The 27,077-nt window shown below is 40.6% G+C and overlaps 1 protein-coding gene across 17 annotated transcripts in view; it reads right to left on the bottom strand.

The window, feature by feature from the left end:
- Positions 1–27,077, bottom strand: part of LOC126868411 (uncharacterized) — a 307,848-nt gene that overhangs the window by 111,588 nt on the left and 169,183 nt on the right. For all 17 annotated transcript variants that reach the window (XM_050623789.1, XM_050623771.1, XM_050623772.1 and 14 more), the window contains one exon: positions 24,452–24,542. In XM_050623789.1, the coding sequence (XP_050479746.1) occupies positions 24,452–24,542 (91 nt within the window). The remainder of the gene's footprint in view (positions 1–24,451; positions 24,543–27,077) is intronic.

The following is a 27,077-nucleotide window of genomic DNA, read 5'->3' as shown; positions in this document are numbered from 1 at the left end:
TCTATGAAACGGGATATTACTTTCATCAAAATCTAACCTTTATATTTCTTCGTTCACGCGAATCGAGTAAATGTAAATTTTACCAAGAGAAGTCGAAGCTAATATCCGTGATAAACGAAATATACTTAGGAGTGTGGCTAGTTACTTCTCACAATCTCGATTCCAGGAACCGCGTAAGATACCCGAGAGACGGAGGATCTACGACTCAAGAAGAGGGTAAATGGGGATGCGGCGACAGAAGAGGTCGATCCATGGTCGTCAAGTTAGTGAAATGTCTTTGCGGTGATTGAGCAAATATTTGATGAAGCTAGCAAGCCCTTCTCCTTTTACCTCGGGGGATGAAACGTGCGGACACACAATCCGCGATAGAGACGAACGGAGGAATCAATAGGCATAAACGATATTCATTGGAGAACGAGATTCCACGTTTTAGGAAAATTCATTTAATACAATTCATCATCACTTTGTTACTAGATATGATCTCTCTAGATATGATAAAAATGCAAAATATAGAAAATACACGCAACGTGATATAAATATCCAAAGTATAATATTCCAATCTATATCCAAAGTTATGGTATTTAGTAGGTGTAACGAACTTAGGCTTATTCCATTTATTTTAGACACGTTTATAAAAATGAAGATTTGCACAAACATCTACAGCCTACTAATAACATTTATAATTTCTTCATTTTCAGTTTAACACTGAAATGCTATTTGCAATTTTATTATTCAACGAAACAAAAAGCTAGATCACCACGGTGGCTCCAGGCGAAGTAAATTGAGTTCAATTTATCCTAATGCTTATTCTCAGCGTCTGAACGGGGGTAGATACAGTATAAGCTTAATGAAAGGCCAGATGGAAGTCAGGAATCGGAGGACCGCTCTTTTCCTGGCGTTTCACAAATTAAAACTCGCGCAATTAAGCGGTCAGGAAGACTGGGGCTAAATCTTGCCTTCCTGTTTACGCTTGCGTTCCTTTCCATGGGCGAAAAGGCGAGCCGTAGCTTTATCGGGTTGCCTTCCCGATGGTTTTTGACGGGGTTGGAGGAAAAAAGGGAGCGAAAAGTGGACGCGCGGCGTCACGACGGCGACACGATGCCGGCGTCGCCCGTTGGCTGGCTTCGAAGCAATTATACAATTAGTTAAAGTATCTGGCCGCGTAACGGCCCATAAAACAAACATGATTGCGGCTGCTAACTGCTGCGAACGAACAGAGATACAGGGGCCAAGGGTCTCGTTCTAAGTGGCACTGATGAGGTAATAACGGCTTGATCATTTTATTGGCATCTCCCGGTGCGTTGGAAAAATTCTTTATTATCTCAGTTTCTCGTGAAAATGAATGTATTTATCATCCGATGTTTTAATATGTTTCTTTAAACGCCGTGTAAAGTGATTTCATTAGTTTATTCTTGGAAACTAATTTTTCTTATTCAATACATGATTAATGTTCATATATAATCTATATGTTCAATCACCGAACATATAGTAATATATTGTAATATTAGCGTCATCTATTAATTATTTACCAGTGTTTGCATGTAAATTTCTGCAATAGAATTTAATTATACCCACATTGTACTTAGTTAGTTTGCTAAATGTTCAAAAATATTGTTTACTGGCAAAATACCGTTAATAAATACCAATCATACATTATCTAGGCTACGATTAATGCCAAAGAAACAATAAAAGGACAAAAAACTTTCGTAAAACAATATCGAGAACAGCTTAGTGTCCCCCGATCGCTCGTCACCTCGTCCACCGCGAATCGAGTTATGAGAATCTCTTTTAGCGATGTTTCGCGATGGGGAGTCAGCTCACGCATTTGCAGGCCATACATTTTCACTTTGGCACACGTGTCGTCACCTTACGTCGAGCAGCCGTCGCCGAGGACGATAAGGGGGACAGCGCGTGAAAAGACGGGCTCCCGTGTATTTTCTCGATACAACGACGCCTCTTTCCCGCCTGCAGAGAAGGCGAAATGGAGATACGATGATGCGCTCGGTTATGCATTATGTATATAACCCAGACTACGATAGGATGAGACCCGCTAACTGAAAACCGATTTCAAGCCTCGTCGACTCGTTGCATAGGTCGTTTCATTTTTCTGCGGATATTTTCTGTAAGTATACATACATTTTGAATGTGTTCTATATCGTTCAATGTACGAAGAGGTAGTTAAACTATGCTTCTAATGGATACGTTAAGCTCGTTAGATAGTAAATTATATCTCTAGATTGAAAAATTACATTTTTCATGTAAGATTGAAAGCTTATTAGGATCATTTGGGATTCTTTTATATGTAAAAGAAATATGATAAAAGTTAAAGGAATCTATTTTCTATTATGTGTTATCAGAAAGGGCGATTGATTCTAATAAGGGTGATTGATTGATTTGATAGAATTATATGATAAATCTACTAAAGAAAATCGTAAAAAGTATGCACTTAAAAATTTGACAGATCTAAGCTGAAGATCATTATCGAGCACTAGGAAAATATCACAGAAATGGTTTGAATCGAGTAGGTTTGTGGCGTTCGCGTGTTCGCGTGCTTTCTCTGAAGTGGAAATGCGATCTGAGGGCTATGCATAATACAGGAGAATAGTGGGGCGGCTGAAAGGAGCACACGCTCGAAGAATGTTAAAATTCTTTGGGCACCGCGTCAACCGACCTTGCTCAAATATCACTTTGCGTTCACATGGACGTTCGAGGGATTTGCGCGAGCTGGGTGTTTATGTTTTTCTGAAATATTTATCGAGCCTCTTTATGGGCCGGGTGAAAATGCCATCGATTTGACGTGAATCACGAGGCTACGTTGAGCGAAAGTATCATAAAGCATCTTGAATTACGAAACTTACCTCTTATCGCGATAGAACAAACATTTATCCAATAATGTGGCGAATTTTGACGTAAAATGGTAAGTTTGAATACTAATTGCTAAATTAGAATAAAGTGTATAATGTCGTATTTGTTTAGCAAGAGATTCTGACCAAAAGTCGTACGTTTCAACCTCGCTGACATCTTTTTAAATATAACTGTCGCAAAAGATCTAAGACCCATTTTCCTCATAACTAGACTATTCATAGATTATTTACTCTATTTGCAAATAAAGTCATATATTATATACTTCTATTTAATAGAACATTTCACCTATTTCATCTATCTATCTATGTTTTATCTATAATATAAATAACCACAAAAAATTCTATCGATCCTACCAAAGATATGGTCATTCCATGTACGTAACGGTTCACATTCATGTACCTAGTTCTTCACACAATTTAAATTTCCTCACCTATTAAGTATCCAATTCCATCCAATGATGAATTCATTTTTCACAGCGAGCATTACGATGATCGACATTTACCTTGGGAGAAATTCATCGCAGCCGCGTATTAGCGGCAAGACTGGCTACACTGGGAGCGCGAGACGAAAACTGCATAAATAAGCCGAAGTAAATTTGCAATTATGAATCTACATAAATAAGCCGAAGGAAATTTGAATTATGAGACTAGAAATACACGACTGCTGCCCCCCCCCCCCCCCCTCGATCCCCTGAGTCCCTCTTCTATCCGACGCGAGTGCATACCCGCACCAACGAGTTCCTGCAGAGTTCCACGGAGGGTGTGTCGCAGGAAAAGTTGAAGGAAGCACAGCTGACGAGTATGCAAATGCAAGCCAACCACCCCATGCATCTCTGCGACCCTCATCACACGGTTCTCTCCGGGGTAGACGAAACAGTGCAATTCCTATGTGCGGATTCGCATTAGCGAGCAACTTTCTGCATCGAGTTGCGTAGCTTGGTGTGAGTATACAGAGAGAGAGAGAGAGAGAGAGAGAGAGAGAGGTAAACTGAGGAAGAGGAGAAACACTGATGTTGCTGGCTGATTTCGCCGCGCCGCTTAAACGTAGCCTAGGATGAATCGTAGCGGACGTCTGCCGATTAATCAAATTGAATTTGTAATGAAACCCAAGTGCTCTAAGACTTTTCTTCTAGTTCATGACGCTGTATATCAGACTATACTTAAGAAGATGCGTGGATTGAGAAGAAAATGCGTAAATTGTCGTGTGATTTATCTGTTTTGAATAAGTTATGTAAATTAAATTTGATTTCATGTGATTTATTTAGTTAAGTTTGATCTTGTTTATAGCTATATCATCATGATTGAATGTTAATTATAGATTTGAAATTCGTATCTTAACATCTTTGCATCGATCTTAGAAAACAGAATTATTTCTTTAATGATACTTATCAAGAAGATGTCACATTGAGTATATCGTACTTCTAGTCCACCTCGAAAGGAACCAGAGCAGTAAGAAAATTACCATCTTTCCTCTATTGGAATTTTTCTCACAGTGCATACAGAAGAAGTTTATTTCCAAGGAGAAACTCGAGTTTGGAGGAGAAGAGAGTTTTCCTCAGATCAGTCACGTGGCCGATTGGCAACCTCAGAGCTCATTTCCATATAGGTTCGAACCATTTAGTTCAAACATTTCTTTCCATTCGCTAAAAGCCTTTCCAGGCCGCGATTTCTTGTCCTCGATGGCATCTAACTTACAATTTAAATAAAAGCAAACACACGTAAGGCCGTCGACCCTCGCATGACGTTATACTTCGCATACTCTTTGGGTACTTATTCCGTTGCGAGAGAACTTTCAATGGGCTCCGAGATAGAAGACGTCCCCGACAGATTCCGGAGGGTGTGATGAATGTTTCGTGGCTTTTCGCTCTTCCCTTTTGCTTGCCTTAAAGATCAATCGCCGCTCTATACTCTTTCAACGTTCGAGAAGTCGACATGTAATAGCTCGATAAATGTTTCATCGCGATGACTGACTATCTTGTATCCTGTAACTGAGTACTATCCAGCAGAGCAGCTAGAAAAATCCTTGGTTTGTCTTCGTACAAATATTTATTATTAACCTGTTCTGAGAAACTTCCATAATTATAGAATTAAAAGGGCAAAGAGAAATCAATTCCAGTTAGGACAATTTTAGTTCTTGGACATATAATAATTTTAAAATGATAAAGAAATTATTATATTCGAGAGATTAGACATCTTATTGACGATTTAACTCATCTTTCTCTGTTAACAGATTAAGATTAAAAGTTCCAAAGTAAACTTGTATTTCAATATAGGATGCTTTGTAACAAAGAGATTACAATACAATGATAGGATTCTATACATGGTTTCTATACTATCGAAATGATCTATGTTATTTGGACTTCTGGTTCCATGGACGAGCGCGAATCATCCTAATATTCGATCGGTCGAATTGCGAATTCGACGCTCGTAAAATTAACGAACCTTGTTGCTTTCCTCCCTTTCTGCTGCCTATCGTCCCTCCTCTCTTTACTGTCTCTTGTTTCTTCTCTCCTCCACCAAAGATCGAATTCCTCCTTTGTACGCTGCCTACAGTGCTTCGAGAACTATTCACGAACTTCTTTGTACGAAGCAATCAGGAAACCGGAGTATAAACGCTAGATACAACCGGCACGTGCTGTGAAATTCATTGTCTGCGTTTCTAACGGTGTATAGCGTTCCCTTCCGATTACAGAATTGGAAGTAGAGCTATTACAATTGCTTCTCTGCGATAGACGCTTCTTGAGTGCGCTCAACAGTGAATGCAATGATTCATGTGATAATCAAATTTTCTGCATCTTAGCCTAATACATTCTTAATAAGTTTTCTACACATATTTAGGTATTTCACCCAGGAATATAATCTTTCAAACGATCCATATACTCATTTAATGCATTTTTTGTGACTTAACTTTATTCGCGAAATCTACATAACCAATCCACGTGATACGTTTAGTCACATATGAGACATATGAGAATTGGTAAATAAATCGATGCTTTTGACATAATCGTTCGAGCACATGTCGGTTGATTTAGTAAATCAGTACTCACTCGTTAATTATATACGTCATTTCCGTGGAGATGATCGTTTCGGCAATTAGGATTCTCTGTCGGCAAGTGATGCTCCCGTCGATTTCCCTCCATCTACAACGGGAGCAAATTTCCCGACCTACGGTTCTATTTGAGGTTGCGCTAAGCAAGTTAGCACAACCCCAACGTATCGCGTTAAATTATGCTCAGAAGCAACGCGGCTGTCGCGGATATGTACGTTACGCATACACGCGACACGTGTGCGCGACCCTCGTGCACCGTAATCACGGCGAGGCTGCGTTCATCGGGGTGGCCCTTTTCACAAACCCTGTACCAACTGTCACGCGACCCAAAGCCTGCAAGAAAAAGGAAATCATCCGTCTCCATTTTCTTCACTTGTCGTAACACGAACCGGTCTTGAAACAACTCACCTGCTGCCACGCGCGAGAATAAGCTACACGGAGACTCTGATGTGTTTTCACGAAATCGTGCACTGGTCGCGGTTGCATGTGCAACAATGGCAGGAAACCGGTGGCATTAACGTGCACGTACTGATGACTGGATAGAAAATAAATCACGTTGCTATCGTGCAATATTTTTTCCTCAGAGATGTTTCTTGACCTTTCGTTTGAACCTTCGACTAAATCTGTTTAAATGGCATCCAAGGTGGAGAATTTTGAATTTATTTTAAGTATGGATATTTATAGTCGTGAATGATATTGAGCCGTTTTAGTATTCAGGGTAATCTGAATAATATGATCTCTAAGTGATTGAAACTTTTCTTGCATTGTATATTGCGATTCAAAGATGTCTTTAAAATTAAGATATATTTTTATCACTTTTTTTACACAAAGGTTTAATTTTCGGATAAGCAGCTCATTTTTATAATAAATAATTTATGTTCCTTAAATATTTTACGTACTTAGATTTAATGAAGATTCAGGTTAACATTTTGTAGCCTCAAATTCACGAATGGAAGTACTCAGTCGATCATTAAATTAAGCATCAAACTGTGTGATTCCACTGAGGGACACCGCAATTAAGCGTGTAACTGCGATCATTGGTTACCGCGGCGCGGTGACGAATCAAACATAGGTGATTTGACAGCGACGCGTCTAATTACGTCGATACTATTTAACGATCGAATACGCGTATAACGACCAGTTAACGGAATTACACGCTGCTTAATGTATCTACTGCCTGCCTGATAACCATCTCCCTTTGTGATATATCGCCCGTGCTTGTGTCATGTCGTAATCGATCGTCATAGACATTCTGCGCCAAGTACATCAGCTTACGTGTAATTGACTCGACGGCCAAGTTTTCAGACTAAAGTAATTTCGTGCGAGCAAATACTAAGAAAGTTAATTCCTAGGAAAATTGATTATCAATACTACAATTTCTAAATCTGTCTGCTCCCTTCTGGCTCGATAAGTTATTTAATTCATTTTTTCTCTTAATTCTGTGGAGTTTCTTTGGTTAAGAATTGTATAAAAAATAGTTGAATTTTGAAAAGTATATTAATTAAGAAAAATAAAAGGTGTCCATGTTTTGAAATCATAAGAAAAAGATTTAGGAAGTAATCGTGAAAGAACGGAGACTTCAATGCGCCAAGCAGAAGGTTTCACGCTAAAAACCGAGACCTTGTAATCTGACAAAACGACAATGAACGGATGAGGAGGTTGTATTGGCGGCTTCTCCTTGAAGGGAATGGTAGCTAGTGCTCTGGGGCGCTTTGGGGCCTATAATCATGCGTCTTGATTAGTGCCGAGCGCTCAGTGATCATCCCGGGTCTCTAATGCTTCTCTGCCGCGCGCTCTAGTCCTCTCTAGTCCTTGCTACTCTCATCTCCTTCGTTGACGAAACTTAGCAATATTCCTTGTCTGAGATCGAATACCAGGTGGCTTGAAAAACTTGGTACTTTGGTATTTCTAACGTGCGTTGGTGTGTAATCTGTTTGATTTTCTTTAGAAGTTAGTCGTAGGACTTTTTACTTGTCTCTGTCAGTTGACCGATCTTTTACCCTGTGAAAAATTCACGGAGAGAGTTTAATCCACAACTAGTATCGTTGAGTCATGAGTAACCACTAAAGTTTGGATTAGATTTGAGTCAGCTTACTTAACTGCAAACTATTTAATATTAACTCGTATTTTGTATCTTAGATAAAAAAGTTTATTGATGATTTTTGTCGCGTAAAATTTAAAAATTGAAGTAAAGCATCCTGGAATGAAGTAACTTAAATCTTTTGTTTTTTTTTTGTGTCTAAAAACTTGTGTTTCATTTACGATTTACGAGTCAACGATATCGATTGAAACTTGCGATTGCTTCTATGCTACATTAGTTTTAGTCTAACTAATTGTTCCTCGTTCTTACAAATTTAAGAGTGATGATGTTACGTTCGCGTTAATTACATACAGAAATTCGCAATCTTCGTGAATTCCTTGATGAGAAAATAATAATTAGTACACCCGATACACGTAGCTGATAGCGTTTACTGTGAAATGTGTATATGTACATGTAAGATAGACAGGTGTACATCTATTCAGACCGACATCCTAGAGCGCGGATGAGCCTGAAGGAAACTATTACAGACTCGTGTTCTCGCTCGATCCCTCTATCTGTCTTTCGCTCTACTTACAATCGCTTCCTCTTTAATGCCAAGAGATAACCCGGGGCGATACATATTCAAAGAAGCGAGTATCAGAATTAACAGATGTAGCCTAAAACACTTTCTGAGTCGACGAATTCTTTCAGAAAAAAAAGTTCCTCTTCACTACTGTGCTTTTCCAGAAATTCTTACAGTTGAAGGAAAAATTAAACACCCTAACACACCCATTAAACACCCTATTTCAACTATCCCTTAAGAAACAAAACCCTCGATTAATTTCAAAATACAACTATTCGAGCTAATAAATCTCGTTCCACCGTCAAATACCATCATCAATGGTATCATTCACCGTCGACCACGTCATGAGGCGGTTAATTCGATACACTTCCCGATCGGTTTTCAAATAAAGCCTACACACAAGTATCCCGGCTGGAAGTCAAAGGGGGTGGCTTTCCGATAGGTAACCAAGCGTAACCACGAATAGTTGTAACCAGCGCTAAGTGGAGTCGTAACTACGCGGACTCGTGGGTCTGGAAAGTCCTGGCAAAGCGCAAGATTAAGCAAATCGACGGTCGGCCGGCGTTTAAGGTCCTGGTCAATGGCGTGGAAGAGACACGAAAGGAGGGCCGAGTAAGCAGGTTATAGAGGCGTACCTCGCTGCTACAGATGGATAGGTAGATAGAGACTGGTTTGGTGGACCAAACTGATACAATTAGATGTGATCTTAACGCCATAACTCAGAGCTAATCTCGGGGTCTAGCCCAGGCCTGGCTGAATTTCGCCTTCCGGCCAAGGCGCGACTCACTTCATTATTCATCCCGTTTCTGCTGCCGGCCCAGTTTATCTCTCGCTATCCGAACCGGATGTACCGCACAACCTATCGACCTATCGACGTAGAACGTGCCATGCCTCGCGAGTTTCCTCATGATGGGGCCACCCGTTCACACCGGAATTGGAAATCGAAACAATTATCGGTGCTCGTTCCATCGGGCTAACGTACAGTCACGGCTGTGGTTATCGGATGACAAATCCATTCTATCAGTTATTTTTGTATTGTATTAGATTTGAAAGAAGTATTTAAAGAATGAAGATTACGAAATAAATCTCTCAGAAGCCAAACTAATCAACTTGACTTTTTGTCGACTTCTTGATTCCGTTATATAGGTACCTACAATTTGCAGATTTTTAACATAAAGTAATTTTCAAATATAATTCAGAAAGATGAAACGATGTATAATTCATAAACATAATATTCATAACATTCAAAATAATCATAATATTCATAATATGTACATATTCAGATTCAACTGCGAAGTAGAGAGAGTTCGTAATAATACTACAGCTAGATTAATATCTTTTAATGAAAATGTCACAGAGCAATTAAATTTGTTAATGTTACATTGTTCAGTGACAAAGTAAATATATATTCCCAGTCGAAGTTCGTACCATAGAGATCATTTGAAAGGGGAATACCGAAACTTTTTCCCTTTAATAAACTATAATTCCATTCGCCATGAAAGCGAGAGACACGTTAAAATCTCGTCCGTGAAAGTCTGTCTGCTTCCTCGCCGGTTATTGACTGACTTCGTTTATGTACTCTCAGTTTACGATGCCACTAAAGTCACAGGAAGGCATTCAGAATCGCACTGTTAAAAATAAAGCGGTTGTGTCCCGTTAGACCTCTTCGTGCCTTATTTCGTTTAACATCCTATTCCACTCTCTAAAGAAGAAATTAAACTTTCATACTTAATACGTGAAATGGTGGAATTTTACTAACCCAACAAATAAACATCTATTTAAACAAATAAATAGATATTTTAAATTCCACGTAGTTCGAATCAATGATTTCTAATGAAATATAAATTGCAATATATTCTACTTTAAATTAAATTCTACTTAAAAATGGGTTAAAGCATAGAATAGTTGGTAATAAAATTCTCAGATTAAACCATGGTTAGAGAAAGATTTCAACAACCGCTGTATCTAGCAAATCGTTCAGTGACTGAGACCAATTTACTCCGCGAGCAAGTTAGATGGCTCGGAAGCGCACGACGACAGTTTCTGACCCATTTACCTAAATATAGCGAACGTTCAGACGGAATTAAATGTTCTGGACGAGTCGCAGAAGGAACAAGAAAATTTCACGGTCTACAGAGAGACGAAAAGCTAATCACGAGGCAAACATTGACCTCATATTTTTGGTCAACATAAATATCCTACCAGTAACAACGGTTTCAAAGTGTTCACGAATCACGCGTTCCAGATGCCCGACGAAAATCGCAGTGAAGCTTGAATGTGAAGCGAGTATCGCCGCATTCCTAACCAACCAATCAGTGCAATGGGTAAGCGGCACGTTTCTGTTCCCCTCCGTTTTCTATTTCGTGGCACGATACACACGGCCCTTCGTCGAGTGAATTTCAGCTACCTGTGGCTTCGCCTAGTTTCACCGAGGAGCACGACAATGGCGCGAATTAGCGCTGTCGCGTATACATACGTCATATCGTCTGTATCATCAGCATTTGATGGCGCGGAAGACGCGACGTGGCTGCCGTCGGTTACCGTAGGGAAGCGCGGCTAGCCGCTTTGTACTATCAGGATGATTATAGTGCTGTTCGACGAGAAACATCAAGTCACATGAGCGACCGAAGGATAAGAGAGAGAGAGAGAGGGAGAGAGAGAGAGCAATGAACGTTACACGACGACGAGGAAGTCAGTTACAATACAGAGAGCTGGCGTCGTGTATTCAACGCGTCGTTGTTTCGAATCCCGGTTGAAACACAGGGACGCGTCTTTTGTCGGGCCAAGACTGCTAAATGCGGATACTGTGCAGGAGGTATCGTCGTTCTTCGCCTCTCTAATACGCCAGAGACTTGGGACAATACGCAATAACGAGCCGAAGGTCCGGAATTAGCGGCTGAAGAAGATACGATAGGCTCCTAGGCGTCGTGCAGTTGAGTGTTGAAATTAATGCGGAAAGGGGTGGCTTGGGTAGAAGGTACACGGACTGATTGAGTATGGTTCTTGCGTATGATGGAGATTCTTGTATGATGATAAAAGCAATAGTATGTGATTCGCCTTCGTCATAAGTACTACGTTTAAATTCTTTTTCACGTCTTTAACGAGTGACTAAATCTTCTTAAAAATAACAATGATTGAACAGGACATCATACAAGTTATTTCTTTCAAATCATTTAATCATCAACCTATTTTCGATGAAGTTCACAAATGTTCTTCAAATTCATCGCACATTTTCTTCTCTGTATTATTACCGTTTCTTTTCTTCTCTTAACATCGCTCAACGTTGCAGCGTTCCATTTAAATAGCCTGATGCTCAGCTGATTACAGGGTAACTAAGCGAGTTGATAAAATCGGACAAATGGAATGCACTCGTAGATAGCCCGCGGTAACTCGTTTTCTTTAATCCGACATCCGAGTTGCCGGGCCAGAGCTTTCTTTCCGGAGGGAGGTGCTCGCTGTTTCTCCGCTCCATCCCATCCTCTGTTTCGCCTTTCTCTTCTCCACACCCTTCTTTATCAAGCCGCGAGAGAAACGTTTTGCGGTAACGTCGCCCGTGACGCTGGCGGGCTGTATTTTTTTTCTTTACGATATTATTTATGATATTAATTTTACCCCGGTAAAGGCAGCTCCTGCGGGAGTTGTAAAGCGGACCGAGACGCTTCCTCTCCTTTCTCTTCCTGCGATATCATTGTCTCTCGAGCAGGCAATGGAGTACCGCGACCAAAGAGGGAGGGAAAGAAAGGGGTTCCAGAAACGTGGCGTGAATAGTGGCCCCCTTCTACACGCTACCAGCCAACAGTAGAGAAGAAGATTCGCGCCGTTGGCATTCTCGCTTGAAAATAGGAACTTCTAGAACGACTTCTCTCTTTCCCACTCCCAGTTCTCGAGCTAGATTGTTCGTGAAAAGCCAGCGAGAAGAAGAAGAAGAGGGTCCCTGGTGTCAGAGGTACGGATGTCGTCTGCGAGAGATCTTGCGACGAGCTGAGAAAATTTCTACCAAGTGCCGCGGCATCCCTTTGAGTGCCTCCAAGAGGACTTCTCGCAATAGTTTCCGCGGGAATTATCGAGGACTACGGAGCCTTCTGTTTTAGAATCGTAAAGAGACGGTGAATATGAGTCTTAACTCTCGAGTCGTTGATGGGGTGGCATAAATCAGTAAATTATTGCAGATTATGGAAAAATGAAATTGTATAACAATTACCATGTCATGCTCGCAAGTATAAATATACCCGATTTTCTGGGAAAATATTATAATCCAAGTATACAATTACCACTGACGATGAAATCTGTACATTAACCTAACTTTTACTTCAATAATTCTTTACTCATTTTTCTCTACATTAAGATAATACTATCTGTAGCAATCTTCGATTCAATTTCATCATCAGATGGATCTCTATTACACCTCGAATTCCCACTAGCTACTCAAAAAACGGAAGCTCGAGTGACGATACGTTCTCTTCGTTCGAACGTTTCGCCGAAATTATTGGGAGGAAGAAGACGGAGTTAGTCGCCCGAGGCGCGAGCAACGCCACGAGTAAATCCAACTCCCACGGATAAGTAAAATTTAAAACCGTTCCCTCTCGTCCCCAAATTACTTTCCGGAGGTGGAATGGGTAGAAGAACGACGGGATGGAGAAGCAAGACCAGATGATGGTTCGCGAGATAAAAGCGAGCACGGTCGGGAGCTTCGGTTGCCACCAAAAGCTCAAGGCTGCATTAATCTCAGTAATTATGTCACCTCTGTTTATCCCTCGCAAGCTGCTTGTTCCTCTTTCTTTCTCTTTCTCCTTCTTTTCTTTGCCTCGTACCCTACCACGTCTGATCTTTTGTGGTCGAATCACTTTCGAGAACACCCTCGAACGAGCCCGAAAGCGTCACCAAAGGGATAACGGAACAGTGACATTTTTCATCTGTCCTTAATACAGTCGAGAAGTAATTAAGAGGCATCCGCGAAAAAGGCAATCAGACATTGTAACCTAGCACAATCGTCAGTAGGTCCATGCTGCTCGTCTTGAGGGACGAGGTAAAGGTAAATAGCTCGTGAATTTCGAGAGGAATCTTGTGGATGTCTTTGCGAGAGATATACAACAGAGATGTATATCAGAGGTGGTAGGCAAATGAAGAAACGGCAAATTGAGATTATTTGTTGGGCAAATTAAGGAAGTGGAAGATTAAGTGCTGCGAAGAACGCAAGAGTGATGACGTAGAGAGCGAAAGGAAGTGACGGAAGGGTGGAAGAACAGGGAAGAGAGGTGCGAATGTGGAAAGGATTTGAGTGAGTAATTAGAGGGAAGCACTATTATGAACGAGTCAGTGAACGACTTAAAAGAAAGAAACACTGACTCTTATTCGTTTGAGCGTACAGCATAAACCTACTTTAACGATACCACGCTAGCATCCGTGAAAGTTACTTTACAACTAGGGTTAGATTTTTAATCTTTCGTTAAAGAGATTTTTATCATTAAAGGGCACTTTTCTAATTTTTTGTCTGCATCAAGTATCAAAGTTTGTGACTTCGAATTTTATGAAAAATCTGAAGCAAAGTTACGAATGCGTTTTACGAAAATATTTTTTTAAATAATAAAATCTAATTACGTGAAATATCCTACGTAATTGTGACAGTTTGAAACAGCTCGTGCTAGAATGAACGATAATCAAAGATCTGGATGTTTCGAGTATTTTGCATAGTTGGCAAGTTAGGTGGAAGAATTTATCAGAAACCGGGTAACCAGCAAGCGTGATTAGATTTCGTTCGCGCTGGATGCGGAAAGGAGCATGAGAAGCAGCCCTTTGCTGAGCAATGTTGGTGGAATCATGTTTTCCCAAGAGAAGGAAAGAGGTTACAGCGAAGGCAGCGTTATGGTAGACCGCAAAACCAACAAACGATATGCACCAAGAGACTATGGGCTCGTATGTGGCGAGGATTCTTACATGTGCAGGAAGTATACTGGTTATCATGGATTTATTCTTAAAATTTATTTTTTGAAGAATTTGAAGAATATTCTACTTGAATGCAATATTTTAATCCTTCATAATCGATCAAAGTATCAAGTACTTTTCATAAAAGTAAAATACTTAAATGGCATTGAATATTGAGATAAAAGGATTTATTTATTTATATTTTGATAAATTTCAAATTTCATTTAAACAAAGAAATTTATATTTTTAAATGATTAGTGCTTATTTTAACACCGATCGTTGAGCTCTAATACGCGTTCCAGTAAATTCGTACAGGCAGCACAAACATAGGAAGGGTGTGTTTCGAAGCAAATTGCCCCTAATTCAGCAATAGCATAGCTTAACCACAAAGCTAGCTAATACAGCGATTAGACGCCGTGTACAAGCCAACGACGTTTGCTCGAGGCGATGCTTCGACTCGCGTGAAATCGATGCACGTATTGCTTACAGTTTCGAACACCGTGGCATCGAGAATATCTTCTTATTGAAAACTTTTTAGATTCACCTATGTTTCATTAAAGTCTCAAAATAAGACAAATTTCGTACAAAACGTGCTTGACACAATCAAAATTTCTAAACTCGACACACTTATCACGACCTAGAAATTCCCATTCTAATTTATAAATTAATGGAACAACCAATGCCACAATATGAAATTAGTTTTGCCTCCATATCAATATACATATCGCTTATACATATATGCATATTGTTGCTATATATTAAGCGCTATATATTAATATAAAGCGAATATTCTTAATCAATAACGATACAGTAGTTTCCAAAGTTCATGCAACTCGGTAATTAAAACGCCATAAGTTCCATCGAAACCGCGAAGACGAACACCGGAGATACCTCGATTGGAAGACGCACCTCAGATTTCGAAGCCATCTGGTTCTGGTATTTCGTAGCTAGGATACCCTTAAGAGCCTGTCCACAGGGCAACGGTCAGTCGTTGCGGTCAACTACACAGCTTGTCTGACTCGCCTTCGTGCTTCGGGTCCTTTGGTGATTAACGAGAGGTCAAACCTACCGCCACCAGAAATACGAGCAAATACTCTCTCTCTCGTGAAATTGGGTTCCAAAGCGAGTCCTGATTGAGGTGTCTACCATTGCGGCCTCTGACTACTTCATCCTAGGCCCAGACTATCCAGCAATGAACGTGAGGAAACGCGCTCGACTGGGGTGTGTAATGTACACGAAAGTCGAACATTCTACCATTAACTCTCTTCATTTCTAAAGCCACGGTGTTACACAAAGTTAGACAAATATTGGAGTGTTCTTCAATTGAAACTCTATCCAATTTTAGAAACATGGTGCCACTGCGGTACATTTCACATATAGAAATGTGACGAATTAATTCATATTACAGATAATCGTACGAATATTGCATTCTTCTCATATTGATTTTATCAGCTTTTATCGACAATCACAGCAATTCTTTTACATTAAAGAATGTATGGAATTAATTCAATAACACGAAGAAATCAATTTTCTTATGTATTTAGTTTAGCTAAAACTATTCACGTAAATTGAATGACACATTTGTAAGATAATCCTTCACGCATATCCATCATACGGCAAAGTGAAATTGCAAGGGCTAATCGAAGGAAACTTCAAGAAAAGGACAAATGACTGGCGTCTAAGAAGCGAATATTCGTTAGCAAAGAAGCCGGGGACTGGAGTTTATTAGTCAATATAGAATGCTTAGCGTCATATCTCATCAAACGGAACGCCAGTGAGAAAAAGGAGGTTCGTGCGAGGCTGCCACTTTATCGGATTAGTCAGTCGCGGTAAAAGCATCTCAGAAAGGCGTACCCTTCAATTCGTTAATTTCCTCGGCCTTGGTCGTTTCTTTCGCGCTGATATTAATTGGACCGGGCGTTCACGAGAGTCTGCCGAACTCCAAGAATATCGTAGACCCCGTGCATTATACAACAGGGACACATGTCGTTGCTCCATTTTTTCGAGTGACGTAAACACGAAACTGTAAGAAGAATCAGGTATACGATGATAAAGAAGCTTTAACAAAAACAACGATGTACAATTTAAGACGATCCTTTTTCAATACACAATTATTATTTAATTACGGATTATTACGGATTACTAAGGGGTTTTTAGTTCTTGAAAAATTTTCTGCGAGTCGAAAATACATAGGATAACATCGTGTTACTAACCAGAGGGAAAGTAACTTATTACAGAATTATTTATACTAAAAAGGATAGTTAAAAGTCTGCTGCTTTCACAACATGTGGAAGAGAACAAATTCTTTCAATCTCGACCGTTACAATACGAATCAATTCAGCGGAAGAATAAGAAGAAGAAAGAAAAGCCGCAAGATATCTCAAATTAAAATACGTACATGCAATTGTTGGCATCAACGGTCCGTCCGTTATCAATAGAATGAGGCACGATTAACGCAGCCGGCAAAAGCGTGGATCCATTGTGAAACGAATCGAATCGAAACGGGCATGCCCAATCTGGCGACGTAGTTGGCGGCGCGATCATTTTTTCAAACACAGGCTGCAGCCGAACTTTTTTTTCCAGGGGAGTATTGTTTATTCAGGAACGTATCAGCGTTGCCGAATAGGAGAACGGCAAACCACGACGGGAAGGCGGACGAAAGCGAGAGGGCCGTGTGAATGGCGCTTCCGGTGGGACGACGAGTCGAGGTCCGTAGGGCTTCGCAGACTCTCGCTTCCGGTCAGGCGTTCCTACCCCATCGAATACACCACCCAGTCTCCGGATTTCCCTGCGTTCGCCACCCCCTCTTGCCATCGTCGTCACCCTCTCTCTTTCATCTCTTCCTCTTTCACACCACAAGCCTTTTCCCTCCGTTCTCTACGAGCAGGAGAGTTCGCTTGCACATCGGACCCACCAGCGTTCGTTAATTAAGATATCGATTCTTATTGTCCGTCGGCTGCCGAGTCGAGCGGACGTCCTGGCCGGCGTCCGATTTCACGCCCACGATGCGCGTTGTCGGTCATCCGCGAGAACCAACCCCTATATTTCTCTGGTAAATGTAGTGTCGAACGATGTGCCGCTCCTATCTGCTCGTTTCGGATCTCCCGCTGGAACATTTTCGTTGATCTAGTCTTCTGGCGTAGGGAATCTTACATAGGCATAGTGTGAGGATGTTACATTATTCTGTTAAAATTGGGTTCCTTTTCAAAATAGACTGTGATTTTCATGGGTATTGAAGCAACGAATGCAGTTTATGAGGGAAACGATTTGAATTTCATTCGAGAATATGTGATTTCATTGAAAATATTTCAAAAAATGTACTCAGCACCAAATAATTAATAATCAAACTTCTCTTAGAATAAAAAATTAACAGCAATAAAACAAGGACAAACTTTAAATCTTTCGGTATGTAGAAAAACAGACAGTGAAGGAGATGATGGCAAGCCAGAAAATGTATTTAAAAATGAAATTTATCGAACATAAACAGCAGAAGCAAATCGGAAGAGAGGCAAGCATTCCTCGACAGAGGTATTTCCCCCTTTCAGGGAAAGATACAAGGAATCTCGGCAAGGAAGAAAAGAATGCGCGAGGGTCGTGTCATCGAATAACGTGGCACGCGACTGGCCGAAGGGTGAAGTTGCCTCTGAGACGTCGGCGGAAAACCTCAAGAAAGGAAGGATCATAAAGGATGACCGGGGTTGTCACCTGATAAATATCTTTATGGCCGAGCAACCGAGTCCTCTCAAGCTCTGCCATTCATTCTACTCTGGTCCCTTTCGCGAAGGTACACCGCAGATGGTACGAGGTGCAAGCTACCGTATAAAAAGCGGATACAAGAGGGGCCCCGCAGAGAAGAACGAAATCGAGTAATTATGAGGATTAATCTTAAGTCCCGTAAAGTCCCACCACTTGTGGAATCTGTTCCCCTTTCACCGCAGCAATTCGGCCACCAACCTTCTCCGCTCGTCGTGAAAATAATGAAAAATCTCTTCGACTGATACTTCCTTTTGTTCCACTTTTTAATACACTGGTATGAATTAGTAATCTTCGTGTAATGTCGAGTTGATTAAAATTGTATGAGCGTTGCAATATTAATGGGGTTCGAGCGTATTCACAAGATATACACATATAGTATATTTTTAGGAATGGATTTGATATTCCTTATTCGTTAGCGGTATTGCTAGTGTTAGTTAGAGTAGGAAAAAATTATTTCAGTTTACGTGCATAGAATATCATTTCAAAACAAGGATAGAAATAAGCCTATGTGAATTACGCTCGAGATATCTGTAAACTATTGTACAAAATACAAACATCAATATTAAGTCGTCCGTCTGTTCTACCAAAGACAAGGATGTCTATATAATCATGAGTACCATAATGACCTCCAACAACACGTCTAACTGTAAGTCAATGAATTTAGTAGATGCTATAATCTTTCAAATGCCAAGAGTCAAAATAGCCTTTTAACCCCTAAAAAATCACATTTTTATAGCCCATAAAATCGAACTTTGTACAATTCAACTGACGACCTTCTGTATGAAAAAAACGCGAGATGCATAACGAGATTGTCAAACTGGTACTCTGTCGGTCGTCTTATGGAAATTTTCTTGGGTGATAATCGTTTTTGCCCCTCGTTTCCTCGATGGGCGCTCGGTCGGCGTACGTACGCACATATGTAGAACGTCGAAGCTACAGGTGTCAGCGAGAGCAGTATTTTTCAGCGAGCTTCTGACCGAGGGTGTAGGTGATAGAGGCATACCAGAGTGAGAAAGAAAGAGGCGAACTACACGCAGAGGGAGAGAGAAAGAGAGAGAGAGAGAGAGAGAGAGAAAGACGGGATGAAACGGCAAACCATGGAACAGAGAATGGAAAGAGAGAGAATCGTTTCACCGTGGGTAGCAGTGCCGAATACCGGCACGCACGTTGAATCTGCTAAACGTTCTTGCTCGTGCGTGAAATGCCTCGATATCACTGTTTTATTTCGGCTCGTTCGTTCCACGCCTTCTCTCGCTTTTGCAATTCTATCCTTTTTACCCTCGGCCCGTTTGCGAGCCGGTCGCACGCGTAACCCTTCCTCTCCCTTTTCTCATTCTCGTGTTCGTTCGTGCGGATTTGATGACCCTTCCTGTTCGATTTCATGATTGTCTAATCTTCCACGATTAATTGAAATCTGACGATTAACACGCTTCGTTGGCTCATCTGTATCGCGGGTTCTCTCGTTCAAAAACTACACCCTATTGAAACGAGCTGATAGACTGATCACGATTGTGTTGAAAGAGTTACTGCTTTATGTCTAATGTTAAGCGTAATCTGTAATGGAATTGTACCAGGTGAAATAGTTTTTTTGTATTATAGAATATTAAATAGCAGTTCAATGAGATCATCGTTTTTGAATGATTACATAATCCTAGCCTAATTTCATATGATAGATAATTAGACATGTTATGAAACTGACCATAATGCTAGCGAAATATCAAAATACTTGAACTGTGAAAAAAGCAAACTTTTACAAAATAATGTCAATCCAATTTTCAAACATCCTTTGTATATATGACATAGCATATGTCACAATTTTATTCAATAACAATATTCAACTCATCAAAACATCAACCGATTTTTTTCTAAACGTTTCAACATCGCCACGCTGGCAAAGGTCTCCCGATAAATCGATAAATCGCGAAATGGCCCGTTAGGCCAGTTTAATTAATAATTATCGGTTGGAAGAGGAGCACCTTGCACAATGGCGATACTTCCTTCTGGCGTAATCCTTGGAAGATTAACGAGCCTCTGTCAGGAGGGACTTCTCTTTCTCTCAGTGGCTCTCTCCTTCTCGTCCATTTTCCCTCCTGCGCTCACCCGTTCTCTCGAAGGCCTGGTCCCTATCTCTCTTACAGCCGCAAGACGCCATAGCGCGCCTTGCGGTGGTTGCGGCAAGAACCCTCGCCGTACCCGCATTAACGCAATTATGAATTTGTCGCGTTGGGATCTGACAATACAAGATGTCGCTACCACTCCACCGCCGCGCCACCCTATCCGCTACGACGTCCTCCAACACCCGGCGAATCCGCCACTCTACATTTACACTAAAACCAATTCCGGTTTCTGCGGGCGCAAAGAACCAACGCGACGCCGAAGATAACTTTCTGCCGATATTGTGGAAGCTTTGGATACTTTTATTCGGTGATTTATATATCTTCCTATATCGTTACGCTGTTCCTACACCCTTAAAATTTTGATGTACACTGCTATAATTCTCAGCCCTGCGGATAATGATGAAAGAGATCTAATAATACCTGACAGAAGGTTCAAACAATGACATCCAAAAATTGCCAAAAAGTGAATCAAAATTGTGAATAATGATGAGCCCTGCTTTTAAAAATAATTTAAATAATCCTTTACTGTCATTTTTTAAAATAAGTATTTCTCTAAGAAAATGGACTTCGAAAAGAAAACATACTTGCTAACTCGGCAAAAGCTCCCTGGTCCATAATATCAGATGTTCATCTTCCAAAATTTCCAGCTCCAACCCCGTGGAAAGCAAAACATTAAGCGGTAGCAAAGAGAGCAATGTACATGGGTGTCCGAAGTTTACGACGTTGTTCCTTAACGGACTGGTTATCGTCCATCAAGCATACAATGTCTCACAGTTAATTCTTGAAGCAATACCGTGCTCCATTTCCTCTCCGTATGCACGTAAGTCGCCTTGGTCTTTTCACTTTCGAATCGATAGCGGATGCACATCGCGTGCCTGCTTGTTAACCACGTCGACCGTTTCGTGGCGAGGAAAGCGGGCGCAGTTTCGGCCTGGGCGAGTTAGTTTCGAAGGGTTCCGACGATAGCGACGGCAACGATCTCTCCGGTAGCGTGCGGTACCCGTACAATGGCTAAAACGACAGAGGATCGTTGCGGCGAGCCGCAGGCGACTGCTGCGACCGGTTTCTCGCGACAAATTCCTCCTGGGCTTCGAGAACGCACCGCTAACTCTCTCCCTTTTCTACTATCAAGCCTCACACTTTACTTCGTGTGTATACACCAGCTTTTTGCTCATATGTACATATATTTGTGTATACAGCTGAACTATATTGTTAAGTGTTGTGACAATATAAAGCAGACCAAACCAAACTTAGAAATGTTTACACACATTAGCAATATTTAGGTACTATACGATAAATCAATTAAAAATATCCTTTACATTCCTTGATGCTGTCCATATTTCGGCAATTTACATATGATTTTCTCACATTTTTATAGTCTTATCTTTTATAAGTTACTTTTTACGTTACCCTTTGCTCTCACATATTTAAATTCCTCATGAGCATCAACCGAACACATTCCTTGAATACCGAACTTCCTTTAGAAGATGCGAATTCGATTTTCCATCGTACAAACTCTGTTATCAGAGGTTTCCATCCTTGCAACGTCCTAACACGAGAAAATCAATCGACCCAGCGAATGGTCCAGCCACGAAGTGTAAGGATCCCTCGCTGTCCCTTCTATCTTGGTCAAGTCGAACGGGTCGAGGAGAGCCATAGGTTAGAGGGTGGTTCTAAACATCGAAACGCGTAGGAGGTAGGGCTTCGTGGGTGGTTGGAGGTCGGTACGGTATCGGTGAATGCCTAGTCAGCCCTTAATATCGTAAGAGCTGGATTCACGCAAACAAGCCGGCGAATCTAACACAGCCAACGGTTAAGCACTGGAAAGCCCTGGCCTTACCGTTCGACCGCCGCTGGCCCTATTATCGCTAACTAATAAGGGACCTAATTGAAACGTCGGCCTTTTGTTTCCAGTACTCGAGCGCTGCTCGATTTTCCAACCGCGCTGTACATGGCGCTGTTTGACCAACCTAGCCGGAGAGGAGACGAAGCGAAAGAGAGGAGGAAGGAGTGGGAGCCAGGGGCTCAAGTACGGATTGAAATTAATTTTCGAACTCGAATCTCTCGGATGGATTTTCGTCGAGCGTCTCGAATCTGCGCGAAATCGATTTAACGATATTTCGCGTTAACGAGTCCTTGGCGTTTCGAAACCATTCGTTCACGGCCTTCGTCGTCGTTGTGCTTCAACGTGCATACGTTGAAAATTACCCTTTCTTGGTATTACATGGTAGAATTTATGATATATCATGGAACGATATGATTTTATGTACGAGAAAGTATATTGAAAATATTGAATTATTTGATATCACGTGAGACTTTGTTTTTGGGTAAATCAGAGTCAGGAATACAATATATGAAGGATAATTATCTTAAAACAAAAGGACACCTCCATTTCTTTATTTTCTATCCTTGATTTTTCAACATAACAGCGAAGCTTTATGTAAAAAGATACGGATCAGTTAGGCTTATGCATTCACCATTATCATTTACAAGAATATTACTATCTTATAGTCAATCTTATAGTCATCTAATCTTATAGTCAATTTTTCATTGAAAGTTATTTTTAAATTATTTAAAATTCTCTAGAATTATTTTAAAATCTCATACAAACAACCACTGCACGATTCTTCGCCACTAGTAATAAAAGTTTTTATTGTCTAAAGTATTTTCTACTAAAAACGAGAATGAAATCATATATCCAAAAGAAAATATTTCTTTTCATATCTTCTTGTATTCCCATACCTTTCTAATACATATCTGCAATGGCGTCCACATTCCTGCGACAATCTATAGCTATCGAACATCGTGTGATAGTTTGAAGCGATACGTCTTATGGTTTTCGTCGCTATAACTATTTTCTAGAACATTCTCGACGGGGAAGGGAAAGCACGATTAAAGTAATCACTGTCATCGAGAGAGATCGCTTCCACCCTCGCGGCGATCTACGGTTACGTGAGGAGGAGCGCGACGTCGTTCTCATGTGGACGCCGCGCTCCACGTATTTCGTATTCCACGCATACAGCCGCGATGCCCACTTCGAACAGGATATTATTCCTGCTGGATGCAATCATATTAGTTTCCGAAGTTATTAGAATATTTATGCGAGGCCGACGTGGGGTTATGCATGATGCCGACCTCCTTACTTTTCCCGTCCCCACGAATCGCGTTCGTCTACGACGATGCCATCGTTTCAGCTTGTAGAAATTCTTGTCTATACTCCGTGGAAATCAAGACAGTAGTTGTTCAATGTCTTCCTTAACAGTTTTCCATCTTTCCTCTTGGATCATGGATTTTGTTTGTGTTTTAATTTGTCAAGTAAATAATTCGTTAATAATCGACTAATAAATATTAGTAATAATTTGAGTAAATTATTAATTACATAAGGCATGATATTATATGAAAATTTCTTTAATTATCGGAAAAGATATTATACTATGAATAGAATGAAAGTAGCTTTTTAAAAGAATAGTAGCAATTTATTTTTCACAGGGACACTAATAATAACTACTTTATTGAGTATCTCGTCTACTTCTGTTTAACAATTACGAATTCATCTATTTTTTGATATATTAGGTACAATAAATTTGAGAATTCCTAATATTTTGAACCTTATATTCCTAAAAAGATAACCTCGTAAATAAAAGTCAAAGTTAGAAAATAATCACGATAATTCATCGAATATTGATTAAATATGTATCTTCATAGAAGTTCGAGATAAAACATAATTTATAAGCGACTCGTACATATTGAGCGTAGATACGCCGGCACACGTGGATCACATATTTATTCTAAGCGAGTACACGCGAAATTGGCCAAAGTTTCGAAATGTCGCTTGTGTTTCGGCACAGGACTTCGCCAGTTTCGATATACGTACGAAGCGAGTATCTCGTCGTTAGAACAGTTAAACGACACCGTTCTGTGTGTGCGTGTATACGCGAGTGTCGAAAGTTTCGAGCGAATTCGAGAGAAACGAGAAAACAGTAAAAAACGAGGCCGTGGTAGGGGACGAAATCTTTTTCAAACGCGGACGGAAATTCAAAGCCGTTTCGCAGTCGGCGATGCCGAAGAAATTCGAGAGGGAAAAGCATCATTCCAGGAAGAAAACAAGAGAGAAAAAAATAAAAAGTCGACGAGACTTACCTTGCTGGCGTGCAGTTGGGTTGACCGTTCGTAAGAGATCCTGATGCAAATTGTCCGTGAGACCACTTTGCCGGGTTTTGCTCAGATACAACTGGGAAACACAGAAACAAAACGTTATTCTGAAAATTGGATAAAATGACACGTTCGTTGCTGAACTACTTTTGAAGTTGTGTTAAAATGCTATTGGACGTTAGAAACATTCATTTTCTTTCAATTGATTGTAGAATTTGTACTTTTGCACCCTGTTGAACTGATTATTTAAAAGATGATTTCGTTACTTTATTGTTTATAAAACTTCACAGATTTATCATCTATTTTCAAGACATTTATATTCGTGAATCAAACGGATTATTCGAAATCAAGACATTAACAAAAATGCTCTCACGTGGCTCATCAATTGTAAATCCAAAAACTACATTATAGCGATTCCTAGAAAGGTAGCTGCAAAAACTATTATTCTAAACTTTTTGTATTAAATTAATAGTTCGTCGTACGAAATAAAAGAGTACTCCAAGTCTCTGACTTGTTAAACAAGGAAACTTTATTCAAAGACCCAATTGAACACCTCACCCATCACATTTCAGTACTATGTACTCTCAATAATCAAGCTCTATGTTTCACGAACCATAGAAAAAGATTGCAATGCTCGGGCTCTCAATGACGTTTTGCTCGCAGAGAAACCTGCCACTCGCCTTTCGTTCTGTCCTTCAATAAGGAAGTCACGAACCATCCGATCGGCGAATTTTAGTATCCCGATCACGCACTAAGGGTGAACCATCCCCTTTAATATTAGGACCGACTCGGACCGACTCGTCTTGGTATAAAATAAAGGGCTGACATGCGAGCACAGGGCAGAGAATCGAGAAGAGGAGGTGGAACCAGAGGGAAGGGAGGCGCGAGCTCGAAGAAGAACAAGGAGACACAGCAAGGAAGAAAGATAGTTGAGGGAAGGGTGGCTTCACCACCATCGTGAGGGATGACTGAGCGAGTCGGTTAAACGGGCGTCTTCTTTCATAAATTTCGAGGGGCCGCCGGATAAAGGTTTAGAATAAATCGTTCGGCCTGTTATCCACTCCGACGTCGGCAGATAACGCCAGACGAGTTAGCCTGAATGCCTCAAGACAGCTTCTTCTTACGCACTATCCTCTGTGTATGCATCATCGCCATTCGTGTCTCGTTTACACGATGAATTAAGTAATTTTTTAAGTTTCTTGTGTTAGTTTTGACGAATGTTAGACTATTTCTTGTGTTCAAGCGTTATTTGGATGATAAATATGTTTCTAAATTAAAAGGCCAGTATAGGATTGAATGATAGCTTGTAAATTTCTGATTTAAATGAATATTCAAGTAATACTAGTTCTTTATTAGATATTCTTAGATCTTTACACAATTTTTGTTTAATTTAGACAACTGTATTTCAATAAAGAATTTGATAAGAATGTGGCAAGAATGAAGAAAAGGGGAAAGTTGTTTGAAAATCGTCTACTAAAAAAGAAATAGGGTCTTTTACAGAAAAAGACAGTAGATAAGTTTCTTCTTCTTATTAATGATTAGTCTTATCAATTTATGTAAATATTTCACTTAATCCTACGTTTCCAACTCGCGATTGCCATCAGAGTCGATATCAAACTCCATACTCAACGCCTTCAAGAAACGATCGCATCTTATATTAGATGTCACGTTTCGATTTTGCACGCCGTAACTTACATCGCCATGGAAAATGCCGAACGCAATATGAAAGTGGAAGAAGCGGGCCTGGAACGCTCATAAATACATCCTTGAAGATCGCACAAATCGCTCGTTCGAGGCCAATCCCCTTCTCGGTTTCCCGCTAGAGATACGAGAGGGAACCCTTCTCCGTCTCTCGCGAGTAGACACTCCTGGATACGTTAAGTATATACGTTACATCGACATACATATACTCTCGACGTACGCGTCGATATAACCATCCAGGCATATAGACACTCGCGATATAGAAAGAAGATGGAAGGGGAAGGGCCGTTTCGAAAGGGAAATGCCAAGGAGGGCAGAAAGGCCAAACCAACCCAGAAAGCTAGTCCAATTTCTCAAACCTGTCCAATCCGTGTCGTATGCAAAATCAATCACACGGCAGCTTCGCCCGCCAGCCTCGAGACCCCACGATTTTCAAATACCGACCGAAGCCACGCGGTAATCCAACTCCTGGGGCGAAACTTCTCACCCATCCACGATCGCTCGGCCGCTGCAGCATCTTCCTCGTTCCACTGCTCTTCTTTTTTTTTCTCTTCTTTTCCTATCTTCGCCCTTCGTCTCGCAGTAATCGTACACAGCGTGACATTCCATCTGGATGCATTGTCGAAGTTAGATTCGCGTCGAAACCATGCGATCGAATCGGAAGACCATGTTTGGAGCCCGTCTATTTTCGAATGACGCTTGATTTAGAGTCTTGGGATAGGATTCAAGGAAATGGAAAACAGAAATAATCAACAGAAAGAAAACAAAAATGCATATCGAATGTTTTTGGAAGAGAAACAAGAAGAATACGATGTAAAATAATTTTGATTTTAAAGATATAGTTACGTTGGATTATTAATCTACTTCCATGCTTAACCATCAAGGACAATGCACAATTTCCTAGGTGTTTAGT

Source organism: Bombus huntii, chromosome 8 (assembly GCF_024542735.1).
Source record: "Bombus huntii isolate Logan2020A chromosome 8, iyBomHunt1.1, whole genome shotgun sequence".
Taxonomy (NCBI): Eukaryota; Metazoa; Arthropoda; class Insecta; order Hymenoptera; family Apidae; genus Bombus; species Bombus huntii.
This window is presented reverse-complemented; position numbering and strand designations above follow the sequence as displayed.